The 25,996-nt window shown below is 40.2% G+C and overlaps 4 protein-coding genes across 5 annotated transcripts; 2 read left to right on the top strand and 2 right to left on the bottom strand.

Annotated features, from left to right (window-relative positions):
• Nucleotides 1-390: 390 nt before the first annotated feature.
• Nucleotides 391-5,432, bottom strand: LOC307254933 (nuclear autoantigenic sperm protein-like). Its single transcript, XM_080033504.1, has 14 exons — nucleotides 5,298-5,432; nucleotides 5,072-5,179; nucleotides 4,313-4,393; nucleotides 3,856-3,962; nucleotides 3,189-3,476; nucleotides 3,024-3,082; nucleotides 2,861-2,937; nucleotides 2,703-2,776; nucleotides 2,058-2,246; nucleotides 1,738-1,907; nucleotides 1,083-1,154; nucleotides 877-969; nucleotides 667-776; nucleotides 391-542 (listed from the first exon to the last, which is right to left on the bottom strand). The coding sequence occupies exons 2-14, from the start codon at nucleotides 5,170-5,172 to the stop codon at nucleotides 536-538; spliced, it is 1,428 nt and encodes a 475-aa protein (XP_079889630.1). The 5' UTR covers nucleotides 5,173-5,179; nucleotides 5,298-5,432; the 3' UTR covers nucleotides 391-535.
• A 4,660-nt stretch (nucleotides 5,433-10,092) lies between these two features.
• prdx1 (peroxiredoxin 1) lies at nucleotides 10,093-13,935 on the top strand. Its single transcript, XM_080034432.1, has 6 exons — nucleotides 10,093-10,168; nucleotides 11,642-11,754; nucleotides 11,975-12,128; nucleotides 12,227-12,349; nucleotides 12,939-13,069; nucleotides 13,553-13,935. Exons 2-6 carry the CDS (start codon nucleotides 11,649-11,651, stop codon nucleotides 13,633-13,635), a joined length of 597 nt encoding a protein of 198 aa, XP_079890558.1. The 5' UTR covers nucleotides 10,093-10,168; nucleotides 11,642-11,648; the 3' UTR covers nucleotides 13,636-13,935.
• An 862-nt stretch (nucleotides 13,936-14,797) lies between these two features.
• On the top strand, nucleotides 14,798-17,527 carry zte38 (zebrafish testis-expressed 38; the record flags this gene model as incomplete). The annotated part of the gene is made up of 12 exons (XM_080034104.1): nucleotides 14,798-14,848; nucleotides 15,062-15,206; nucleotides 15,524-15,587; nucleotides 15,693-15,729; nucleotides 15,839-15,859; nucleotides 15,953-15,979; nucleotides 16,124-16,191; nucleotides 16,292-16,440; nucleotides 16,551-16,768; nucleotides 17,216-17,264; nucleotides 17,350-17,390; nucleotides 17,480-17,527. The coding sequence occupies 12 exons, from the start codon at nucleotides 14,798-14,800 to the stop codon at nucleotides 17,525-17,527; spliced, it is 918 nt and encodes a 305-aa protein (XP_079890230.1).
• aldh9a1b (aldehyde dehydrogenase 9 family, member A1b) lies at nucleotides 17,510-25,923 on the bottom strand. Of its 2 annotated transcripts, none has more exons than XM_080033994.1 (12): nucleotides 25,824-25,923; nucleotides 25,346-25,565; nucleotides 24,550-24,695; nucleotides 23,998-24,127; nucleotides 23,419-23,553; nucleotides 20,170-20,366; nucleotides 19,826-19,966; nucleotides 19,526-19,712; nucleotides 19,327-19,416; nucleotides 19,007-19,148; nucleotides 18,595-18,707; nucleotides 17,510-18,344 (listed from the first exon to the last, which is right to left on the bottom strand). In XM_080033994.1, the coding sequence occupies exons 2-12, from the start codon at nucleotides 25,524-25,526 to the stop codon at nucleotides 18,250-18,252; spliced, it is 1,557 nt and encodes a 518-aa protein (XP_079890120.1). In that variant the 5' UTR covers nucleotides 25,527-25,565; nucleotides 25,824-25,923; the 3' UTR covers nucleotides 17,510-18,249. The 2 variants fall into 2 exon arrangements, with proteins under 2 accessions (XP_079890120.1, XP_079890121.1); XM_080033995.1 differs by having other exon boundaries at nucleotides 25,346-25,578; nucleotides 25,824-25,870.
• Nucleotides 25,924-25,996: the final 73 nt, after the last annotated feature.

The following is a 25,996-nucleotide window of genomic DNA, read 5'->3' as shown; positions in this document are numbered from 1 at the left end:
CTTTTCTCAGGCTAGGATGAACCAATTTCATTTTTTTTTTGCACATTTATACTACATAGGATCTCAGAATTCAATACACCTTCATATTCCCACCGGTGAAGTAGGCCTTTAATGGCTGCTTTCATTTAATAATTCCAAGGCCCAGTCTGTATTCTAGCACGCATGTAGTCAGCTCTTAAAATATATTTAAATAGGGAAAACCACTTCAAGTAAGGTTTATTCATTTGGTGCAACATTTAACAGGTCTACAAAATTAACCTTGTGTGGAACTACCTCTATGGACTTTTCTGAACTTATTTCACTATTGATGCATTGTATTTCCACTACAGAAACACATGATTAATGCCATGTAAGCAGAGGTTTATCAAATAATAATCTTTATTGAACTTCATAGGTTACACATTATCAAACAATACAACAGGCATAGAAAAAGAGACACATATTTACAACAGAAAACAAGTGTGGACCCAGTAAGAGCTTAATGAATCTGTTGGTGAATCCTTGGAAGGAGACAAAAGCGGGAGGGGGTCCAGCTTCACTTACTGAAAGAGAATAGGAGAGTAAATTAGTTTATTGGACAGAATTTTTCACGTGTTCAGGGAGCAATAAACAGTATTGTAGCTGCTTGGTGCTGTGTCGACCTTGGCAAACCCTGCATCAAGTTACCTCTGGACTTCCGTGCTTGTATGTTCATTAGCGTCTTCGTTCGTCTGATCAGCATCATGCTTCACCTTCTTCAGCGTCCCTTCCTTCACTGGACTCTCCTCTGGTTTCCTCTGAAATAAGGACAGGTTCATCTATCAGATTTAACCTCCACAGCTCTGCGATTTCTTTCTAATATTCAGTTAAAGAAAAAAATATATAATGGCCCCTCACCTTCTTCCTGACCAGGTGTGAGATGTTAGAGACTGGAGCGGTAGAGGCGTGTCCATTGGTAGAACTGACTCCGTTAGTAGATGTGCCGTTAACCTGCAGAGAGAACAAGCCATTACTCATCCAGTAAAAAAACCCAACCAAATAATTGTATTTCTGTATGGGCAATGTAAACAAAATATATAAGGTCAGATTTTTTTTTTTTAAACCTTTGAACTGGACGATGAGTCATTTTTCTCTACAGTGGAGCCAGGGAATGCGGCAGAAGTGGAGCCTCCATCCTGACGGATAAATGTAATCAAGGGAGAATTACGCTTTTAGTACAGTGAACTTCTACAGAGATTTGATGTTGGTGATATTTGTAAAAATTAGAAGTGTCCATGCATGTGTGCCTGAATGAGTGTATGAGCCTACCTAGCTATGGCTAAACAAGTTGCATACATGAGTGTTTTGTTGGTTTACATTCTAAAAACAGGGTATAGAAGTGTCTTACATTTAAGTACTTTATATGTGTATCTTCTATTTAAGAAGAAATAACTAGGGGACAGGGGGTCAGACTCCTGATGCCACATGATAGCTCGGTGCCAAGTTGTAGCAGCAGGCATTAAAAACAGGCTGTACCAAATACCACATTTCCATTTACATCCCAGCGCACTACATTTGGTTTTCAAAATCAAATGACTAGCATGGTCACTAAGCTTTGCTAAATAATACCAGACACTTATCTTTTAAAAATCAGGGTAAATACTATGTTCCTGCACTGTTCGTCCGTCAACATCGGTGCAAAATGATCATGCCTAAGTGGCAGATATGTGTTGTGTGGGGACTAGTGACATTCCGAACTTGTGTCTCTGCTTAATCCACCTGAGCACACGTGGTGGCCTCAGTAGTGCCGGCCGTTTTCAGCCCCTCCGTGGCATCCTCCACCTTCTCCTGGATCTCTGGCAGCAGAGCCTGAAGTTCCTCCATCTCTTTCCTCTCATCTGGCAGAGCCTCCGGGCCCTCGGCCTTGTCTAGCAGCTTCTTCAGTTTTTCTGCACGACACAGCGGGAATGTTGGCACGCATAAAAAAATAAATAATAATAAAAAAAAAAACACACATCCAAGACTGCGACAGTGATCCTATTATTATCAGTTGCAGCTTTAAAGTTGTGGCTGTTAAAAGGACAGCCAGCCCCACTCACCCAGCCTGGTCTTTATGACAGAGATGGAGCTCTTCAGCTCCTCGATGGCCTGGCTGTACTGGAGGTTTAGGCTGTAGGTCAGACCCAGCTGGTAGTGAGTCTCAGCCAGAAGGCGACTGTCTGAGTCCAGGTGCTTCACCTGCAGCTTCAGACACTCCTGGAAGTCTTCCAACGCCTGTGTGTAGTTTCCTACGCGAGAGGCAGCAAGTAAAGACCCAGAACTCGACAAGGGACAATATAAAGTGTAAAACTAGTTGTTTTTGTAAAAAAAAAAAAAAAAAAAAGGTATTGTATAGGAGGAAGGAAGAATTAAGGATTTAATGACAAGAGGAATGGATTTACAGTTAAGTCTATGTATGAACTGTTAGAAAAACTGAAATGGCCAATCACTGTTCCCAAGTGGCCGACTGTCCATCAGTACCCAAGTTATTAAATTTACAGTAGGCAAACCTCACATTTGAAGGCTGAAACCAGCAAATATTTCATTTTCTTGAAACATGAATCAAAGTTGTCACGATGAGTTATCCATCAAGCAATTAATAATTTCAGCACCACAAGAACAAACTAAATCCATCTCAGGCTGCCTTTCACCTCAGATATGTGTAGGGGACAAAAGGGTGCGTTGGTTGAGCCATTTATTTGTACCTGATTCAGCAGAAACTTCACCCAGTTTCAAGTGAGTCTGGGCCGCCATCAGTTGATCGTCCTTGCTCTCTTTCCTTAATTAAAAAATAAAAACAGTTAATATGAAAGATGACACTGCATCAAACTAACATTCATGGCTGAGCCGGTGTTTCCGTTACCTCTTGTAGATGACTTTAGCCACTTCCAACATCTCCCAGGCCAGCTGCAGGTTTCCCACCTCCTCATCGTCGCTGTCCTAAACAACACAAACACACATTTAAAGTCTGGTCACCGGTTCAGCAGAGTCATTTTGATGTGCACTTGATGTGATTGGTCAAATACCTTCTCTGCAGTAGCGTCTCCTTCTCCCTCCTCTTCTGCATCATCCCCATCCTCCTCATCTTAAAACAACATGTGTTTAGTTTAGTGAGCCAGAAGCCATTACAGCCATCAGAACACCGTTTACAATCAAGGCCTGTAGTTTAATGACAGAAATAAAAGGGTCACCTTCTGCCTCCTCATCATCTTCTTCTTTGTCCGATTCTTTCTCAGCCTCCTTGTCGTTTTCTGTCTTTTCTTCACTTCCATTCCCCAAACTCTTCTTTTCTTTCTCTTCCTCTCCCTTCTCTTTGTCCGAATCGCCGACGTCTGACATTTCAACGTCTCCGCTCTTCTCTTTCCTCTGCTTCCCTTCGACAGCCTCTTTGTCCTCACACTTCTTTTTCTCCACGTCCTTGTCTTTCTTCTCTGCCATGGCGTCGTACACCTGAGCTCTCATCTCATCTCTGGCCTTCTCTGTTGAAGTTGGAGAAAAACATGGATGACAAGCGGTGTAAACAAGTTTCCTTAAATCGAGTGGTGTGCAAGCGTGCATTCAGACCCTGCTCAAATGACTCTGGAACAGTCTCTCTGTTGGTGAGACGCGCAAGTAAAAAGAAAAAGCTAGCCCGAGGTGCTTGCGGTCTAGACAGGGGGTCAGATATTGTCAGCCTAATGAAGTCAGTGACGAGTACGAAGTTAAAAAGCTAAATCATAAAATAAAGTTTGTTCTCTTGTGTCTCTATCTTCTTTTCACTGCTGGCGATCAGACATGGGTCAGCTTGCAGTGTGAAATCGCCTGTTTTGAGCAGGTGCACCCACATTTTTGGTGTGAAAAGGGTAATAATGTCCTCACCGTCAATGTCTTCTGTGCCGTCAACGTTGGAGTCCTTGGGCTTTTCTTCATCCTCCTCTTCCTCTGGTACTCCTTCCAGAGCATTACCCAGGACTGAGTTCTCCATCCTGCACCAAAAGTTTCAGTAAGGTCAGCATTTGCACAAGTTTCTTAAAAGCTAAATCTTAAACTACACTAACCCATTTCTGAATTATTATTTAACAAAAAAATGACAAGAAAGAGAAGAGGAGGTTTATATGTATTAAATACCAGACTACAGTGTGAAAACAGCCGATTTTAAAAAGGGGGGAAAGGGTTTCTGTGAGGAACAGGAGATCCTTCAAACACGAGAAAGGCTCTCAGCTTCATCTTCCTGTACTATCAATGACTTGGCTACAGGGAAGCCATGATCACTTTCGATACAGGATCCATTTCTGTTTTGTTTTTTTAAAGAAAATATAATTCTGAATAATCATACCGGGCCAAATCCAGCAGAGCTTTACCGCACCAGAAGAAAGCTTCTCCGCACTCGTCCGCCGTGTCTCCATACTGTTTGGCTCTGAAATCGATAGTTATATTTGATCACAATCAGTACAAAAGCACGCATAGCAACCACTATCCCGTTTTATTTTGGCACATATGCAATATGCAAGTTCATACAGCTCCCATAATTTGCATTATACACAAATATCCATTAAAAAAAAAACTCCATGGAAACACAAGTGTTTCATTTTGGTTTGGTGTTTTCACCACAGAGAAGTTATTCTGTTACAAATACAATTATAAAATATGTGAAAAAATATATTCTTTAATTCAGTAGTTTATTGGTAGATTTCCATCTTAATGACCCGATTCCTTATTCTGGTTACATACTAAATTAATAAAAAATATATATAATGCACATTTTCATTTGCATCAATCTGGCGCACACCTGTGGAAAATCAACATGCAAGTCCTAACACCAGCTGTGTGCAGCGTTCTCCGTTTGTAAGCAGAAGCAAATAACAGCAGGTGCTCATAACACGTGTTCTTCCCGACTATCAAATACATCAAATGATTTCTTCCCCCTGTGCTTGAAAAAAAGGCAATTAACCATGTCGTCGCACCTTTGACGCTTAGCTGGTTTTTAATTGTAAGCCCCGTTAGCCACCGCTGTACAGTATGTGTGATGGACATGTTTTTATATTGTGTGTTATTTGAGGCTTGAGCGTTTTCTTTTGTCTGATAATGGACTCACAGCATGCCGCAGGCGTCCTGCAGGGCGCTCACTGCCTCCACCACCTTCCCCATCACCAGGTTCTTCTTGCCCGCACCGATTAGCTTGTTGGCCTCCTCCATGTTAATGCTTGACAGAAGAAATAAAGTGACTTATCAGCTCGACTTCAGAAACGAATAAGCTAAAAACATACATTAAACTTGTGTTACGTTACAAAAACAGAGTCGTACATTAAGTCATGACATACCTTGACCGAGAAATGACTTAGATCTTAGGAAATGCAGAGCCTTGGTTGGTGTCTCACGTCCTCTGTCTTCCACTGATGGCTCAGACTGACCGGTGCGTTGTTTCAATTTGGCGCGAATTATTCCTGCTGCTTCCGGTTGAGTTCCGGGTTTGTAAACCAGCGCGGGAGAATTTTTTGCAAGCACTGTCACTACACGATCTGAGGAGCCTGCACGATATGAGGACCGCATGCGCAGAACGGCCGCCATCTTGGAAAGCCCGCAGTCGCCTAGGCAACGCACGTCAGCGTCCTCACCCCCTCCCCCCCCAAAGGTTCCCCGTGAGCACAAACACACACACACAAAGTCCGTGGGTTAGCAGCCCCGTAACTGAATTTAATTCCAACACGTAATCTGTAGCATGATTAACTGTTATATCTTCATAACAAACTAAATGTCATGAAAATTGGTTCAGAATTGAGCGAGTTACAGTCTGTTTTAAGTGCAGTCTGTGGCTCTCCAAAACACTTTAAGCTAAGCGGGCTGTCAATGATGGCGGCCATTTTGCGCACGCGCACCTCATATCGTGCAGGCTCCTCAGATCGTGTAGTGACAAGCACAACTTCTATGGAGATCCAGAGGATTCAAACTCAAATCAATGACATTAAGGAAATTGCAATACTCATATGAATCGATTATTATAGCCTACACAATAATGCCACTTTTTAACAGATTTAATGGATTTTCATAAAACATAGTTTATTGCAGTGTTTCCCATGTCAAACAGAGCAGAGTATAGGCTAGCTGCAAGGAGGATGAGGTTACTTTTTAAAATGTATTTAATTATCTCAAACTTCATGGTCATACTTTTTTTTGTTGGTGTTTATGTAGGCCTATATTATTCATAATGCCTTATTTATTTATTTATTTAACATTAATTAACGTTTGAGTAGGCTACTATAGGAAAAAACGAGGAAAAATAACTGATGATGGTCTTGTGTGTGTGTGTGTTTGTATTTCTCAGTTGTATATGTCTAGGCTATGGTTACACTCACAGAGAGTGCTGCTGTCATGTCCTGCTGTGATCTACAGGGGTTGTCCAGTTCCCCTCTGAGCCCCTCCTGCTGACTCCACTGTGCCTCAGTCTTGTCAAGACAAGTCTGGCCGTGGCATCCAATCAGCCTCACACTGAGACAATCCTGCCCAAACCCTGAGACACGGTATCAACAGATTTCATTTCTTGGTGATGTATAGCAACTGAACACACCGCAGCACTCTTTCAATCAGTTCACAATGTTTAAACTCAGAAGCAATCAGGTTATAAAGAGAATTTATTTTATATAGCCTAGGCTACAAGCCAATAACAAAAAACTGAAGGCTTCCCATAAAACCTTTAAAGATGGCCATTGCTGTGTGTGGCCTCATATTGCATACATCTATAGAAAAGATCATAAAAGTGGTAGCCTATCAATCTTCTCATCTATTTTCCAAAATGTCAAACTTTTTCTGAAACTCTGACAATAATAAAATAGAAGTATGCTACACTCAGTGTGAAAACATTCTGAACTGGTTGAATTTTTCTTTCCTCGTCAAAATATACATTTACATACTATACATTTTTCAAAAACAATTTTCTACATAATTTGAGTTCTGTTGATTATTTCTAATAGTGTAAGGACTGATGATCAAACCCCTATACGTGAATGTCATTAAACGTATTGTAGACCTACATGTGGAATGATTAGAAGAGAACAGGACTGCATAAATGTACCACTATTTGGAAGAAGACAAGAGGACCAATATGTTGCAGCATTTTTTTTCAATCTACCATCCGGCATTTGTTTAAAGGATCTGTTGGTATCTCTGCACGGCTGAGTGTGACCAGGATGACAGACAAACAGGAGCCTTTCAAACATCAGGTTGATTTGGAATATGCCGAGCAGATGCACTAATTATGGGCATGTTTTGAGGCAGGAGATGAACAAAGGGCAACGTTTGACCAGCAGTCTATCGCCGTGCTTCTGAAGGAGGTTATTGTGTGTGTCACCCTCTTATCGGCCCTTGATGTGGTGGCCATGGCAACAGCATTCAAAGCCATCGCACAGCATGGGGGCAAGGCATAGGGGGAGGGGCTGTTGCAGATAAGCCTGTCCAGGTTAAATATACTCAGGTGGACTAATATTTTCAGGAGAACAATGCAGGTTTCAATGGTCTACAAATGATGGTTTGATAACATAGCGTACAGTATTTGCCTGACATGAATTTGTTGCTATACTGTATAGGCCTACTTCAGTAGAGATTTGATTTGAACAGCCAAGATTGTACTTTGGTGTAGACTGCAAGGGAAATTTCCATGTATGACATCTGAAGACATTCAGTTTAGGATGTGGCATCTTTAACAGATTATACACAATGAATCTAAGTTTAAGGCAGAATCGGAAGGCATGCATGTGTTGAGGAGTAGCCTAACATTTTTGTTAAACAAATTAGATTTTTAATTTCCATCTTGAAAATTAAATCAGGTTGTGGCCTCATATTACTAATGAAGGCCTTTTATTCCTATATTTGTTGTTCGGAAGAACACATAGGCTACTGTTCAGAATGACTGATTACACTTCCTAAACTTTGGAGTGTATACGATGTTTAAGCTGATGCTAATTAGATATATATATATAACATGCAGATTTAAAATGTAAAACCGCCGGCTACCTTCTTGAAATATATCAGTAACAGACTAGTCTCGCAAAGCCAGACCAAACTACAGCAAGTAGTATGGTCTGGAAGCACTCCGTTTAGAGCCGTCTATTCGGGGGGAAACTGGGCTGGCCTGTTTTTATTTCTTTAAACCAATCACAATCATCTACGGCGGGGCTAACCCCGGGAAGCAGCCAATGGAGGCGTAGCGTTGTTTGCCGACGCCAGCGCGTAATAGACGCTGGCGCAAGTGGTCAAGCCAGACTAGTAACAGACTTGCAACTATTGTGTTCAAAGGAACAAGACATTGCTGTGCTGAGAATAAAAGTTTCCTTATGTATACTGTATGTACAAAATGCAATAATACTTTCTATTTATAATTCCACAATAGTGTGAGTGTGCAATCATCTTTGTGATCATACTATGTGGTATGAATTTTACATCATATGTCAGGGATCAGATTAATAAATAGTGATTCAATCTACTATCAAGTTGTTTGACATAAAAAAAAGTTGCGGTTGAAAATGAAAAATGCAATATGTGAAACCCTGTGACCAGAAGTGCACTGTGAAACCAGGCTCACTTCCCTATCGTTTTATTTTTGTATTCCTGGATTGTAGTCTTTATCACACACAAGGTCACATGTGCAGTAGTATATTAGGTGTATGTGTATGTCAGATGTAAATAAATAATTTCTGTATGTCAACATAAAAGTAATATTTATAATACCAGCACCAATTGTTTTGGAAGATTAGAAGACAGACATATTTTATAAACCAATACACAAGCAGTGATTTGCCATTGGATTTGCATCTCATGTACTTAATTATTATCTAGAACAGAATCCTTCAAGAGGAAATTGAATGTCAATTTTATTTCGAATTCTACAGGAGCAGCCGTCATTGTAAACACTTAATGGACAAAGGTTGCAGTTCCTCGGCCAAGTCATCAAATAAATATTCCAGTGGTGAGGAGGAAATGAGAATGAGAAAATGTCTGTAGCCCACAGCATTGTATAAGATGTTGCAAGAGGGCACCACCCCACACATTACGCCCTAATGTCAATACAGAAAATGTATGGGTAAAAAATCCATGAAACGTGGAGAAAAATTGGCCAACATGCCTTGTCACAGAGCTTAATGGAATAAACATGCCTATGATTCGTGAACAAAGTAAACTGAAATTGTTATAGCTTCTAAATGTGTGCAGGCTGTTTGCAATTGGGAACTGCTGTTTTAAAAAAAAAAAAAACTTTAGGCCTATTCATACATTTTATGAACATACACACTGAAAAAATCACTGAAAAAAGGAATACAAGAATTAAAGATACAATAAAATGAACAACAAACATGGCGTACTGTACTATACAGGTCATTTGAGGTGTTAGAAGGTCCCTTCAGAACTGAGATATAGTGGGAACTGCTGTTTATTATGGCATGGAAAAACGTATTCCCTCACTTACTGTCCTATGAAACTACTGGCAATACACTCGCATTGCAACACAACAGTTTTAAACAAGGAACCCACACCAAGAAAACTTTCTGAAAGACATAATGAAACAATGTGGGCTGTGATTTTGCTTCCTGGGCGGGAATGTTAATCAGTAAGCGGTTGATAAGGAAGTAGAGGTTATAGCAGCGACGTGAAGGAGATGTTTAATGCCTTCTCATGGTGACAGTGGGGTTTGCTCCACATGTCTCAAAAAGGGCTGAGTCATATCTGATGAAACCTCATGACTGTGGGACCCCTACATGGTTAGCTGGGATTAGTAAAGTGCGAGAGCTGATCCTCTTTGTGAGTTTAAAATGAAAGTGACTGTTGAACTAGTGAAGATGGACTTGATAGGTCAGACACACCACTGGGATAATGTAGCCTAATAACTGTAAAACTTGGAAAAGGAAGTCTGAAAGAATATTTCCTGGAAGACAATTCTTCCTCGTTCGGGTTGGTTTTTCTCAAGAGCACAGAATTCCCAGAAGGTGATTAGGAAAACTGCAAGTCATGCTGCCCAGGCCTAGGGCCAATGTAGAGGGTTGGTTGAGATAGGAGGATTTGGGCTGAAGAAGTGCGCTGTGGTCACGTTCGAAATCAACGTATCGCGAGATGTGAGCCGCCGTATAAATTCCCCAATCGAAACAGCCGTCTCCTGCACTCCGCTTCTCCTCTGACTGTCTGCTGCTGCGGTGTGAGAAAAACTGAGGTAGGCTGGCTATGAGTTACAAAAATAGGTGCAATATTGTTTCTCTCATTCTGTTTTACTTTGAGAGTTTGTTTTCGTCTCTCAGAGCTTTCAGTCCAGTTTATCTAACCTATGCAATGGATTATTTAGTTTGTGGCTGAATTCACCGTTCAACAAGTGGTTTTTCATAAAATGAGGCTATTATTTTGTTAATTTTGAGAACTCTTTTTTTTTAATAAGCCTATATCAGTCTGAATATAGGCCTACTGTAAATCAGCTAAATAAATTGTTGTGGATATCGTTGATGGTTTGTTTTTGTTGGGTGAATAGTTTAATTTATAGACTGTAGGCTAATTTAAAAATCCAGATTAAATCCACAGAGAAGGTTTCGACAACATTTCTGGAGCTTTAGTTGATGTTAACGTGAGCTCGTGACATACCAAAACGCACTCGCGCGTAATAGATCCAGGCGGCCATAATGCCTGTTCATATAACCACACATTTGTAGTTTACAAAGAAAGAAACAAAAATCGAAAAATAGAAGTAGCCTATAAACGAGGAAACACCTGTGCATTTAAACAAAGAAGAAGTACGCCTACATTTTGTACAAGTGTAGGCTACACAGGTTTCGGTTGCTGAGTGATGGCGGTCTGGGTGCAGAATGAGCATTTAGGCTACTCTTTTTTTTTTTTTTTAATGAAGGCTAATAACAGATACCAGATGTCAATCATCAATTCCTAAAGGCTTCTTATTTCATAATAACTGTTATGTAACAGTGATATATATCTTACGCTATTACACAGTAGCCTACACTTCATTGGCTTCACCTTATTGCTGCAGTTAAACAAAACAACTGAATCTGATCATTGATTTGAACCATTAGCTGATTCATTGTTCTCTTTGGAATAGTCAGACAATTGTAAAAATGCCCATCAAACAAAAATTAAAATATCAAACAAGACAAAGAAAAGCTGCCAACTCTTCAATGATCAACCCATTATCAAAGAAAAATTATAAGACCATTCATTGTAAAGCAATAAACAGGAAATTAATTAACAAATTAATAAAGTACTAATTAATTGATGAGAGGATTTGTTGCTGTTCTTAATGTTGTATGATTGCAAACTTAATATGTTCTGGTTGGCCACAAATCACTTCAAAATTTCACTGTGCAATGTGATGGGCATGTTTCACCTATTTCATACATTTTATAGACAAAATAAATACTTGATGAACTTAAATAATTAGCAGCAGATCAGTTGATGATGAAAAATGCAGCCTACAAATACAAAGTGCTTTCATAAGAGATTGACAGTTGTGTACAATTGGGTTGATATTGCATGTAAATGAGTAATAATTTCCTTGTCCTGTAAAAGAGGAAGGGTTATGGTTTATCTATTGATCCACACACCAAATAAACAATGTGCAGCTGTGATTCAGAGAAGACATGGTGTGTAATGCGTAAACTGTTTACTTCTTCTGTAATCTGGTCAGACTGACGATGGCTGCAGGCAAGGCACAGATTGGAAAGCTGGCTCCGGACTTCACAGCCAAAGCGGTGATGCCGGACGGACAGTTCAAGGACGTGAAGATGTCGGACTACAGAGGTAAGCCTCAACCTGCGTCTCATCCTCTGTTGAGTGGTGGATTCACTTTGATGACGCTCTCTTCTAGGCTGTGATACGCTGCTCTGTGATCCCAAAATGCATTGAATAGAAATTAATTTACACTTCTAAAGGCCGGAATGAATTAGCCTGTTATTACCATGGCTACTGTGACACATGACAAACCCAATAGCCATATTTGTTTCTTTTTGCCTTGATGCAGGGAAATATGTTGTCTTCTTCTTCTATCCCCTGGACTTCACCTTTGTCTGTCCGACTGAGATCATCGCATTCAGCGACGCCGCCGAGGATTTCAGGAAGATCGGCTGTGAGGTCGTCGCCGCCTCCGTTGACTCACACTTCTCCCATTTTGCATGGTAGTTACAATGCTTTTGTATTGTAAGCACACACATTGATTGTTTGGAATCACCCTTGCAAACTCCTAATTTTTTTTCTTCTTCTTTTTTCTTCCAAGGATCAACACACCGCGTAAGCAGGGCGGTCTTGGTACCATGAAGATTCCCCTGGTATCCGACACGCGGCGCACCATCTCCACAGATTACGGTGTCCTGAAGGAGGATGAGGGAATCGCCTACAGGTGGGTCTTACAACTTAAAAAAGGGTTAGGGTGTTTTCTGTATGCTTCGATAAAGTTTAGACAGGATTGTAAGAGTCCAACATGTTACAACAACCTGTAATGAACAACCCATAGTGTAATACTTTTTTTTTTATCAAACCCAAAATGTAATAACTGCTCCATAATGGAACAAAATGCTGAGTCTGTAATGTAATAACCTTTTACCAATAATATAACAACTTTTTGGGTCACTCATTACATTATGGAGTGAGATAAATATTTTTCTCCTAACAGTGTTATAATAATATTACATGAGAGTGAGTCAATAAATGATGGATTAAAGGGCTATTTGCTTCAATGTAGAGTGTAGTATAAATAGAAGTATTCTTTCAATAGTTTGAGCTTTTATAAGGATAAAGACATCATTATTTGCCGGTGCTTTAGCTTCAAGTGGGTGATTTTACACTATTCTTAACCTATTTTATTAAATGCACCACCCTAAAAGATGCCTCAGGCAGAGAGGGGAACATGGTGGATACTTCTGCTTTCACTTACAGTTCTTTTCTGGATTGTTCAGAGGCTCACGTGGTGCACTTTTCCTGTATTTCAGGGGTCTGTTCATCATTGACAACAAGGGCATCCTGAGACAGATCACCATCAACGACCTGCCTGTTGGGCGCTCTGTTGAAGAGACCTTGCGTTTGGTCCAAGCATTTCAGTTCACTGACAAGCACGGAGAAGGTAAGGTACTGCGGTAACATAGCACCAATATTCGGCGCCTTAATGCATGCAATGTAATTCACTGTGTCCTTGAGCATTGAACTTGAGTTTATTAAACCATTCATTAGATGATTGCGAGGTTGCTTGAAAATGTGCTTTAGTGTGACTGATTTAATGATGATTAGGCTACCTTGCACCCCATGAACCCGATATGAATTCATTTTTTCATTTAGTCGCTAAAGTAAAGTATAGGCTTTATAAGTCAGAAAGGGCCAAATTCAAAGGTTGATATTATCAGCGCCATTTACGTTCACATAAACCTTACAACAAGTAGAGAATTGAATGTAGACTCAATGTAGTAGTATTGTAGATTTTGGGTCTACCTAGCACAAATACACATAACAAAACCAAACTTTTGATGCATTTCCCTGCTTTAAGTTGACAGAGGTTATACATGTGACACAAGTCTACCAGGGCCAGGACTCATTATGCTTATCTTTTCAGTCTGCCCAGCCGGCTGGAAACCAGGAAGTGACACCATCAAACCTGACGTCCAGAAGAGCAAAGACTTCTTCTCCAAGCAGTAATAAGCCCAAGGCCCGTGTCTGCCGCTTGCTGTAGGAGATTTCATTTAGAGATTACCTAGAGAACAATATTTATGTCAGCCGCTGTGCCTGCGGGGGCCGTGGTTGGTAGACAGTTTTTGTAGTCAACATGTTGTGTGTGTTTTATCGTCCATGATGTGAATAGAGCACTTAATTAAGACAAGTATACACCTGTGTAAATGTTGCGACAATGTATGCTATTTTCACTGTCGGACTGAACTTAATGTCTATGTTACTACCTTTTTTAGTTTTTTATTTGTTTTTGTTTACAGTGAACAAAAAATGCTCTATCACTGAAATAAAGAATACAGTTTACATCACTCTTCTAAAGGACCATTTATTTCAAACCCAACAGGTGAGATGTTGTTGGGGTCATTATATTGTTTGGTGGTGTTAGTAAGCCTATCAAGTCAGGTAGTAGCCTATACGTTTAATTGTTTTTGTGTGTTCATGTAGCCTACAATGCCTTATATATTTTGAAGATTATATAGCATTTTAGGTACTAGATTCCCTTATATTAATCACATATTAGCCTACATCAGTGGACAATTACAGCACATATCAGATGCTTTGTTTGCCAAATGCTCCTTAAATCTTCCATAGGCTACTGTCTGAATGTAGGCCTGCTGCCTTTTATGTCAGAACAATTCCTAAAGCCTTAGACACATTATCTTGGATTAAGTGTAAAAGAATTTGTAATTCTGTAATAAAACAAATGTATAATAATATTTATTACATCGCCATGTTTACTTATACCCATTAGATAAATGTCCTCCAACCTCTCCTCTGGTTTCAGCTATTTAATCAAATGCTCCTTTGATGTAGCCTACAGTAGACAGCCGACTGTACGATCACTGTGGATATGTTTTGGCGGGAAAAATTAATTAAGAGATCATACATTTTTTTCCAGTTACTTTTATGTGTTCGGGTAACATCTTGAGCCCACTATTTATTCGTATTTAAGAAAAGCTTCTTAAGACGGCGAAGACGGCAAATATATCAATAATTATTCTGGTAGGAAAAGAAGCAATACACTTATTTTAATCGTGTGATGTGTTAGCTGAGATTTGATGTTAATGTGCATTCATCTGGTTAGCTAGGTTAATTAACCGTTAGCATAAAGATACCTAGCAAAAGGAGAAAAATGGCAGCCGGAAAGATGTGCACCAGGAAGAGCAAGGAAGAAACCGCTGAGGTAAAATATTTTTTACCAATTAATTTACTCAGCTTGTGTGTTTATGAGTCAATGGGTAACATGATTTTATCCCCAAGTCTTTTCTCGAAGATACTTTAGGAAGACAATTGCGCCACCGTATGGCCACCAAAGTCACACGTCAAATTTAGCTGAAACGCTTCCCTGTATGTTTCTCTGTATAAAACGTCTTAATGTATGTTTTAAATGTTGAAGTGGACAGGGTTATTCCTGAATGACATGAAAACCGAGACAGAGTCCCTTGTCTTCGTGAAGAGGATGATGGCCCTGGCAGTGTCCTCCATCACATACCTCAGAGGGATTTTTCCAGAGGATGCGTACAGGTCCAGATATTTGGAAGGTGAACACGATTTACCACAAATATATTAGTAGTTGAGGAAAAGATGGGAAATGTATGCATGGACCACCTAATAGGAATAGAACTAACTTGTTTCATACATTCATTACACAAGTTGTCCTACATACAACAGTAGTAATTCCAGCTGTATTGTTAAACCATGTTAAAAAATAAAATATAACATAACATTTCAGACATGGCAAACACAGAAAGTAGTGACTGAAAACTTCTTACAGGGCTGTGTTTGTAATCATTACTTTCTCTTTTTAAAGGAAAATAATAAATTCAGTTTTTTTATGTGTTTTTTGCCATTTCACCAGATTTGTGCATCAAGGTTTTGCGTGAAGACTGCAACACCCAAGGTGCCAGCAAAGTTGTGAAATGGTAATTAAAATATTCCTGCCCTAATGCTCCCTGGATGTACAGCAGTACTCGAGTATGGCGGCATCTAACTGATGTTATGACACTGTTCACCCTCATTTGTTCCAGGATGATGGGCTGCTTCGATGCATTAGAGAAGCATTATGTAAGTTAATGCACCTATGAATACTTTGAGAAGTCATGTTTCATCTTGTCTGCAATTTCCATCAACGTTGCCACTTTTTTAATATTGTTCAATGTCGCCCTCCTAACAGTTACAGGTTGTGTTCATCGGGGTAAGTCACTCAAAAGCAACTTTTATAGTATACACACACATAACTTACATAGAGAAAAAACACTAAAATAATAACTCTGTTTTTGCTATCTAGGTGTACACCAATCCAGAGGAGCCCAATGTAAGTTCTTCCATAAAATACAAAAAAATTATTGATTAAAAATATATTATGAACAGAAACACACCGTTGGCATAATTTGTTTAATCATATTTCCAGTGTGTAGTCTGATCAAACCTTTCTATTTATTTTTCTCTTTTTCTGCAGTGCATTATTGAGTCATACCAGTTCAAATTCAAATACACAGAGAAGGGGCCACAGATGGACATAGTCAGGTTTGGACAGAAGCTCTATGTTTGCATCGTGTGTATTTTAGATCGGACCTCCACAAACACGATTGAACTGACGGTGATATAACCTCCATTGACACTGCAGGAACAACGATGTGGAGATGCAGGTGACGTTGGAGGACACTAAGAGAGCCTCGGTACTGCTCATCAGGAAGCTCTTCCTGCTCATGCAGAACCTGGACACCCTCCCCAACAATGTGTACCTCACCATGAAGCTCTACTATTATGACGACAGTAAGTCCCATTCATGTCTCAGGGAAACAAAATGAGAATCAAAGAAAAATATAATGTAATTTGTTTGCGTTGCGTAGTGAACATATCTCGTATGTGCTCTTCTTTCTAAGTCACCCCTGCCAACTACCAACCACCAGGCTTCAAAGAGGGCGAATGTGACAGCCTCTGGTTTGAAGGCATGGCGGTGCAATTTATGGTAGGGGAGGTGCAGACGGCCTTCCACTCTCTGAGGGTGCGCGTGTCGGCGGAACAAGGCCGGCTGATGAAGCTTCAAGAGGGGAACCACTTGAGGGACACCAAGCCGGGTTCAGATAGGGGAACGATTGAGGTGGGTCCAGAAAGAGGACTTTTTAAGAGCTGGATTTCATTTTTATATTGTTTTAAGGTGTCAGCGATTCTGGAGAACGCTCGTTGTCAAAATCAGTGAATATCTCCTCACAATCTGTGTGTATGCTAATAAAAATCTGGTTTTAATACACAGCCTAGGCTCTGTAAACTGGTATGTAAACAAAAGGTTTGTAAACAAAGGGGGCTCACCGTAGTACCGACAGGTAGTAGATCGTGAGGAGATATCCCCGATTTTGATAACAAGCATTCTCCAGAATCACTGACTCCACATTTAAAGTCTCACTGTAAACAAGGTTTTTCCCTCTGCCTTTGCTAGGGTTTTCTGGATGGCACTAAATCGAACTAGGCCTGTTAGTTATCTTATGTAACATATTTGTTTCAGTCTGCTCTTAGTTTATCGTTATTGTCTGTACACATCTGTTTACAGGGTACCCATAAGAAAAAACACGACGAAGAGGATCTCCCTTCTGATGACGGTAAGTCTACTGTATGTGCTGCCACTGTTACATGACTCAACATCCCATTTTATCTATTTATCACTGCTGACTTCCCTTTGAACAGAGTCTGCACAGTTCAAGAAACCTACAAGACCTTTGTCAAAGGTACATAAAAAAAATAAAACATTTAAGAGCATCTCTTTAATTGTAATAGAAGTTTTAAGAAACATAATCTTGTTTTCTTTCAATCTTAGAAAAGGAGAGCTGCACAAAAACTGTCAAGGAAGAAAAGCAGAGTGTAGCCACAACACGGACAAAGCTTTGTCAGCTATGTGAACACAAACATGAACTATTTATTAATTTCAAGGCAAAGTTTAACACTGTTTAATGTTCTGTTATTTAAATTATATGTGTTAAGATAGATTTCTTACATTATTATCTATATGCACAAGGCAGGTTGTTACTGTCACAGTTTAGACAACATTGTACAAAACTGAACATGAACATTTATTTAAAACAAGATTGAAAGTGCTTCATTTTCTAATATTGTGTATAAAATATATTGATTGTATAGTTGAGAAAATAAAGCTTTACTTGTAAACATGGATGGCTAATTCTAATGCTGTAAAAATGTTATGCAAAAAATATACAACATATAGTGCAAATCGTGTATCACATTATGCGACTCATACCTATGCTTTAATAGCAGAAATCAATCAAGGTTCAGCTAAGAATCAACTTTAATTTGATCCATTTGGCACATATGATAATGCTAATTAAAATCTGTATCAGATTCAAATGTAAACATTTTTACTATTTCATGTTGTCGTACCCATTCATCTTAGTCTAACATTTACATCACATTCAGAAAATACTGACAAATACCATGGCTCATTTTCAGAACTCCCTTTAGAACGTCTGATGGTCTTTCCCTGAGTCCTGGAGCTGTTCTGGTTCCAGCCTGTCTTGTTTCGGTCTCTGGTTCAGTGTTACAGCTCCATCTTCCTCTCAATATGTGTGTGTCCTAGAATAAGCTGTCCACATCTCCCATCTCCACAAACACGGTTTTCAGCTGGGAATAATATTCAATGGTGACCTGGCCGTTCTCTCGTCCTATGCCTGGTGAATGTAAAGATTATACATTTACTTCAACTAATGTGACTGGGGAGTATCTAAACCATACAGTGTTTTTGCGGCTGCGTTGTATTACACTTTGCAAGGGAGCACAATGTTAATCTTTTTATGTTTGGCATATTCCCGGCAGTTAGACTTGAGCCTTTTAATATATAGGACAGTGATGTACAGCTCCTGGTAGAAACACCTCTTTTATATACAGTATATGGTCTACAAACATACAATCGCACTGTACCTGACATTTTGAAGCCTCCAAATGGCACCTCCACAGGGGTGATGTTGTAGTTGTTGATGAAACAGGAGCCAGCCTTGAGATGTTCCACTACACGATGGGCTCGCCTCAGATCCCTAAGCACAGAAAAAAAAATATTTAGTTGTGTGTTCAATTCCAGAATATTTTAGTGACAATTGGGCCACAATTCCACAAAAACTGAGAACAATTCTACGATAGTCTGTTGTCAGATTCACATGCTTTTACTGGCCTATCAATTGATATTTTTTTGCTTCAACTACTTCACTACTACATTTTACAAAAAATTATTTTGTAACTTTCATCCTAACTCTAGACTAGAGAAAGCTTTAAGGCAAAATCCAAGTCACATTTATTAACCTGCAAGGTTGCACTAGATGTCTCACCACAAGCCTACCTGGTGAAAACTCCTGCAGCCAGACCCATGGTGGTGTCATTAGCCCTGCGCAGCACCTCCTCCTCCGTTTCAAAGGACAACACAGACATGACAGGTCCAAAGATCTCCTCCTTCACACAGGTCATCTCATCTTCACAGTCGCCTATAAGGGGGGCAAAAAAGAAAGGACAAGATGGTGGAAACACTGGTTTGACCTCAAAGTCTCCCATCTAAAGTGAATTCAGATAGTGATTAGTCCCCTTTGACTGTTAGTGGTTATCAATGCGTGGTGGCTTTATATCTTCTGAATGCACTGTGTTGATGGCAGAATGAAGTCTTACCCAGTACACATGGAGTCATGTAGTATCCACCTCTGAATTTGGGATCTGACGGGACAAAAGGTTCACCTCCACACAACACTGTAGCTCCCTGTAAACATAACAGTTTAATTCAATCTCTAAATTTAAGTTGCTTAACACTAGCCTATTCATGAGCTGTTTTGAGAAATCAATACATTAATTATCGGAACAATTCTTTCCTCTTTTTTTGCCTGATCAACAAAGGACAGGACTTTTTCCAGGTGGGGTCGGCTGACCAATGCTCCCATTCGTGTGCTCTCCAATAGTGGGTCCCCTATCTCAATCGCCCGTGTCCTCTTCACCACCTCCTCTACAAACTCAGGCAGAATATCCTTCTGGACAAAGACCCTTGTGCCATTGCTGCAGACCTGTGATATATTTAATCATATCAGACAATTTGCTTCTATGTGCAAAACTGGATGCAAATTGGCACTGTGTTAGCACATGAGGAAGCTTCAATACCACGGATGATCTACTTTACCTGGCCTTGAGACAGGAAATTGGCCATGAGAGCTCCCTTCACAGCATTTTCCAGATCGCTGTCCTCAAAGATCAGTAGAGGAGATTTCCCCCCGAGCTCCAGAGTCACAGGCTTCACTCCCTTGGATGCCATCTCCATAATCTGTGGGTTGAAGTCATATTGATAAACATCCATCAATTATTCAGGGAACTTCCCAGATTCGGATGGAATAAACAGGCCTCAACAACTCTAACACTGAATCTGCAAATCCTTTATCGTTAACAGTTATAGTTCCCAATAGTGCTGTTTTTAATTTAATATCTCATAAGAAAAGATGAATTTTCTACCATCTAAAAAACACTAACCTTCTTGCCAGTGGACACACTCCCAGTGAAGGACACCTTAGCGATGTCAGGGTGGTGGCAGAGTAAGCTGCCGGTCTCCTGGCTGCCCTGCACCACGTTGAACAGGCCCTCTGGACCTCCAGCCTCAGCATAGATCTCCGCCAGCATGACTGCTGTCACAGGCGTCACTGGTGATGGCTTGAACACCACAGAGTTACCTATTTTAAAAAGGCACAAGAGAAAACAAATAACATGCCAGACTCATTGTTTGATTTATCTATACAATATAGAAAGCACTCTAGAAAGCAGAGCTTATAGAGCTATGTCAACTCTGCAGAATCCTCTGAATCAAATGACTTCTCTAGACTGTAGCTGTGATTTGTGAATGTTACGTCAAAACATTTATGCAAAGACAGACACAAACACATTACCGCTGATATGTGATAATTTCAATGGATTATATTGCTTTAGTGCCATCAATGGTGGGGTTCCATCCGTTTTCTTTTTTTCTCAAATTGCTCAGGGTAAAAGTGTACATATATCCATAATTTCAATTTGGCTGCAATGGCACAATACATTTAAAAGTTTTAACACATTATGTAAAGAAACATAGACATAATTCCCAGATTCATCCAATACCACATGTACCAAATTTGGGAAAGATAAGAAACACTTTGTAGCACTTTGAAAATTGCTGCATCAAGAGATTATCTAAAACTTTGTTTTTAATTTGATTCAGTTCAACTAGATTTTGTGTGTTATTAAGGTTACAATCTACAGTCCCCTCCAATAGTATTGGAACGGTGAGGCCAATTCCTTTATTTTTGCTGTAGACTGGAAACATTTGGGTTTGACACCAAACGATGAATATGAGACAATAGCTCAACATTTCAGCTTTCATTTCCAAGTATTAACATCTGGATCCGATACACAACGTAGGAGATAGCATTTTTTGAAAAGGAACACCACATTTTTAGGTGAGCAGAAGTATTGGAACAGATAGACTTTAAATAAATTAAAGTGAATAAACCGTAATATTTTGTCGCAAATACTTTGCTTGCAATAACCACATCGATCCTGTGACCCATTGACATCACCAAACTTTTGCATTCTTCTTTTGTGATGCTTTTCCAGGCTTTCACCGCAGCATCATTCAGTTGCTGTTTGTTTTGGGGGGTTACTCCCTTCGGTCTCCTTTTTAGCAGGTAACATGCATGCTCTAGAGCAGGGGTGTCAAACAAATTTTGGTTCGAGGGCCACATACCGTACATCTGATCTCAAGTGGGCCGGACCAGTAAAATAATGGCAAACTAACTCCAAATCCCTAACTTTGTTTTTCAGTAATATGCTTTAACACTCAGCCTACATTTGTAACCTACATTATCACGGATCACAAGGGATCTCTGTACCCCCCAGGAAATGTCTTAGTAAAGGTTGCTGCTGGCCATGGGAACAAGAGGTGCGGCGCGCAGCGCCCCAGCAAAAATGTTGGGGGTATTTTGTTCAAAGATGCCAATACGCAGTAATGAAATAAACAACTGTGTATTTGAATACACAAATACAACAGGCACTGACCTTACAGTTTACTATACTAACAACTTACCTTTGTTTACTATGTGTATAGGGACACATTTTGTGCAAACATGCAAACAGTACAAAATACAATTAAATAAAAGTGCAACTTCAACTGTTTTGATTTATTTTTAAATACAGAGGTTATTGGTTGATTTGGAATTCGTTTTTCCCAATTTATAACATAAAAATAAAACAGCATGGAAAATTAGGAAACAAATCTTGTAGGCCTACACTAGCATGCTCCTGCTCGTTTTGCTTGCACAGAGCCGCAGACACACCGCGCTTGCTAGTACATTAATTGTTCAGCACTAAAAATAAAAAATAAATTATTTTTATTTTTTGGTTTTTACTTTGCCATAAAGCACTGGAGGAGACATTAATAGCGGTGAAGCAAGATTGCCATTTACCATTTCCCACGTTGCTAAAATGTGCTTTTTTATTTTGGTTGCCCCCTAGCGGCTGGGGGCGTATGTGGCCCTCGAACCAAAATTAGTTTGACACCCCTGGGCTAGAGACTTACTTTTTTTTGTTGACATATTCAGAAATTTATGCTCTACAGGTCGCGGGCCTGATCAAATCATCTGGCCCGCGGGCCGTATGTTTGGCACCCCTGCTCTATAGGGTTTAAGTCTGGAGATTCACTTGGCCAGTCTAAAACCTTCCACTTCTTGCCCCTGATGAACTCCTTTTTTTGTTTTTGCAGTTTTTTTGGATCATTATCTTGCTGAATGATGGAGCATCTTCCAATCAGTTTGGTTGCATCTTTCTTTAAATTGGCGGACAAAATGTTCCTGTAGACTTCTGAGTTCATTTTGCTGCTGCCATCATGTGTTACTGTGTTGTTGTCAAGATGCACCTTTACCAAAGTGATGGAAAGGCTAAAGTTTAGAGAAAGAAAGAATCTGCTCATGATCCCAAACATACAAGCTCATCTGTGAAACACAGTGGAGGCAATGTCATGGCTTGGGCTTGCATGGCTTCTTCTGGGACGGACTCATTAATCTTCATTGATGATGTAACACATGATGGCAACAGCAAAATGAACTCTAAGTCTACAGAAACATTTTGTCAGACAATTTAAGGAAAGATGCAACCAAACTGATTGGAAGATCCTCTATCATGCAGCAAGACAATGACCCAAAACACAACAAAGGAGTTAATCAGGGGCAATAAGTGGAAGGTTATAGACTGGCCAAGTCAATCTCCAGACTTAAACGCTATAGAGCATGCATTTTACCTGCCAAAGAGGAGACTTAAGAGAGTGACCCCCTAACACAAACAGCAACTGAATGAGGCTGCGGTGAAAGACTGGAAAAGCATTGCAAAAGAAGAATGCAAAAGTTTGGTGATGTCAATGGGTCACAGGCTTGATGCGGTTATTGCAAGCAAAGTATTTGCGCCAAAATATTACGTTTTATTCACTTTAATTTATTTAAAGTCTATCTGTTCCAATACTTCTGCTCGCCTAAAAATGTGGTGTTCCTTTACGAAAAATGCTATCTCCTACATTGTGTATCGGATCCAGATGTTAATACATGGCAATGAAAGCTGAAATGTTGAGCTATTGTCTCATATTCATCGTTTGGTGTCAAACCCAAATGTTTCCAGTCTACAGCAAAAATAAAGGAATTGGCCTCACTGTTCCAATACTATTGGAGGGGACTATGTGTTGAAAACTATAAAAGTATTTCATACCACAGGCCAGGGCTGGAGCTGATTTCCAGGCAGCTATCTGAAAAGGATAATTCCAAGCACCGATGCCGGCACAGACTCCCAGAGGTTCCCTGCGGGTGTAGGCAAAGGATCCCCCAGGCAACTGGACATGCTGGCCTTGACAGAGGACGGGCAGAAGTAGTAATATGTTAAAACAAAGGGGAAAAGGAATTAAGTTTAACAAAGTGCTGACACTGAGGCGGGACCTGATAAGCCTTTGGCTTCTTCCGTCTCCCTTCGGACAACACAAAGTATGATGTATGAATATTTGCAAGAGAAAATTGTGTATTGTGTGGAATTGTCCGAAAGAATAATAAATAAACATATGAATTATATTTGTCATAAGATCAGAATTTCACTTACTGTATATCTTATGAAGCTAACAAGCCATCATATTGGCAGCATTCCCACTAATTAATAAAGTGTTGATTACATAGTTCCGAACATTGAGTGAATTTCCTGTCTGTCATGCATGCCTCAGTCATTTTATTTGCCCCCTGCACTCAGATGCTTGGAAGGTGGAAACATGTCACCAAGAAGTGAGAGTGGTATTGTACCAACCTGCCAGAGTGCTGGCCAGCCCTGCATAGTACTCTATACACAGTCTGGCAGAGTCCACATCCATGCGGGCCTCTGTGATGGACTTCCCATTGTTGACCACCTCCATCTCAGCTATCTCCTCTCTCCTCCTCTGTACGTGAAAGCCAGGTGAGTGCAATACATTTTAGTTGGTCTATTTGTTACACAGCATCACAGATCCAATAGTTAGAAGATGTTCTCCACTTTGGGTGTCATTACAAAAGGGGCTATATAATCACAAGAGACGAGATGAAGATAATGAGATGAGTTACTGATATTTTTAGGGGTCAAACATGAGTTTTTGGTAAAACCGGCTGTAACTATTTTTTTTTTTTTACATTTAATGTAAAAATGGATGCTTATTCTCACTCTAGAGATATATGAATGATATAAGTGAGCCTCCATCAAATTCCAGCGCAGTGAATGTTCATACCACGAAACATGGTCAACAATGTATGATTAAAACACTCTATGCAACAATAGCTATTTAGTCTATGTGTCAATGTTGTGCTCAGGAGTAGTGTAACAAAACACCTCAATGATAAGCCCAGCTTCTATCATTATCCTCGCCCTCTCCATCCCAGATAGTTTGCTCCAATGGCCAAAGGCTGACTGGGCCGCCTTCACAGCCTCATCAACCTCCACAGCACCACACGGCTCCAGATGGCACAAGACGCGCCCTGCATAGGAAAACAGAAAACGGGTTAAATATGAAAGATAAATGGTTACACAATTTCTGCAATCTCAAAAACAAATGTAATAATAGGCCTGTAGGCTACAGGCTTTTGCGCACAGAAATGATGGCACGAGTCATACAATGAATAAAGAGTGGGCTGCACACTTGGCTCTCTCAGGCACACTTGGCTCTCTCAGGCCCACATATGGAGTTAAGACAACAGGATTAAAACGAGGAACATAGCCTTAAAATCAATTAAGCTCAGAAATCTAAAACCCATTTTGTCCTAAGGGGTCATATGACTTGGTTCTTCTCTACTGAAGCTGCTGCGATCCCATAAAACTGGTTACACAGGGAAAAGTCCTGTGACTAAACGCATAGTATATGAATTCGCATCTACCAATCGACTGTGTTGTTGAACAAGATAATGTTTTGCTAAGTGGAATTGCCATGGATAACTAAAAGTCAGCAGTAATGTATTATGTGGAAAGGCAGCTATGCAGAAAGTATTCTAATAAAGTCAATACAAATCCCTGACAGTTTTCCCAGCCAGGAGATCACCAGAGAGACAGAAATGTCCAAAGTCCAGTAGCATAACTGTGTCAATAATGTGAAAAGACAGGAAGATGTTTTTTGTTTATTTGTGCGGCTTGCCTGTTGCAGGTTCGTAAACAGCTTCCTTGTTGCATTTCTCTTGGCTCGTCTGTCTCTTCCCAGCCCAGAAGTTCAGCGGGACGGTGATGTCCAATGAGCCCGAGGACACGCATCGTAGCCCGGCTGCGAGGGGAGCAGCAGCTGCGGGCCTCCGCAGAGAAGGAGCGAGCCTCCAGAGCATGCTCAAAAGTGGCTCTGTAGCTCGAAATCCAGCCGACAACTGCAAAACAACACTGTCACTCCATTACAGCAAAACCGACAATATTAGAAAAACATTGAAGGAGTTTTTTTTACCATAGACCTAGGTTTTTTTTACCTTACTCAACCAACATAAACTAACTAGTTAAAACTGGTTAGCCACACTAGTTCAGAGCACTTAACTGTTACACGGCGGCAGCTACCTACTCTTGGTAGCTACTTTCCCCCGCCTTGTCATTTGCGACTTTTCACTACTGTATTTGGATCTTGTCAAACTTACGTAAATGTGCTCTTCACACTGTCGTTTTAAAAGCTGTGAATCTAAATAACAGTTCTTATGATGTTCAGCAGCTAACGTTACTTTATTCTACTGAGGCTCGCGCAGGGGGAGGGACAAAGTTGCGGAGGTTACGCAGCCATCGGCAGCGTGTCAGACGATTGGATACTTTTACC

Source organism: Ammodytes marinus (genome assembly GCF_949987685.1).
Source record: "Ammodytes marinus genome assembly, chromosome: 9".
Lineage (NCBI taxonomy): Eukaryota > Metazoa > Chordata > Actinopteri > Uranoscopiformes > Ammodytidae > Ammodytes > Ammodytes marinus.
Note: the sequence above shows the minus strand (reverse complement) of the source record. Positions and strands in the feature narration are given on the sequence as shown.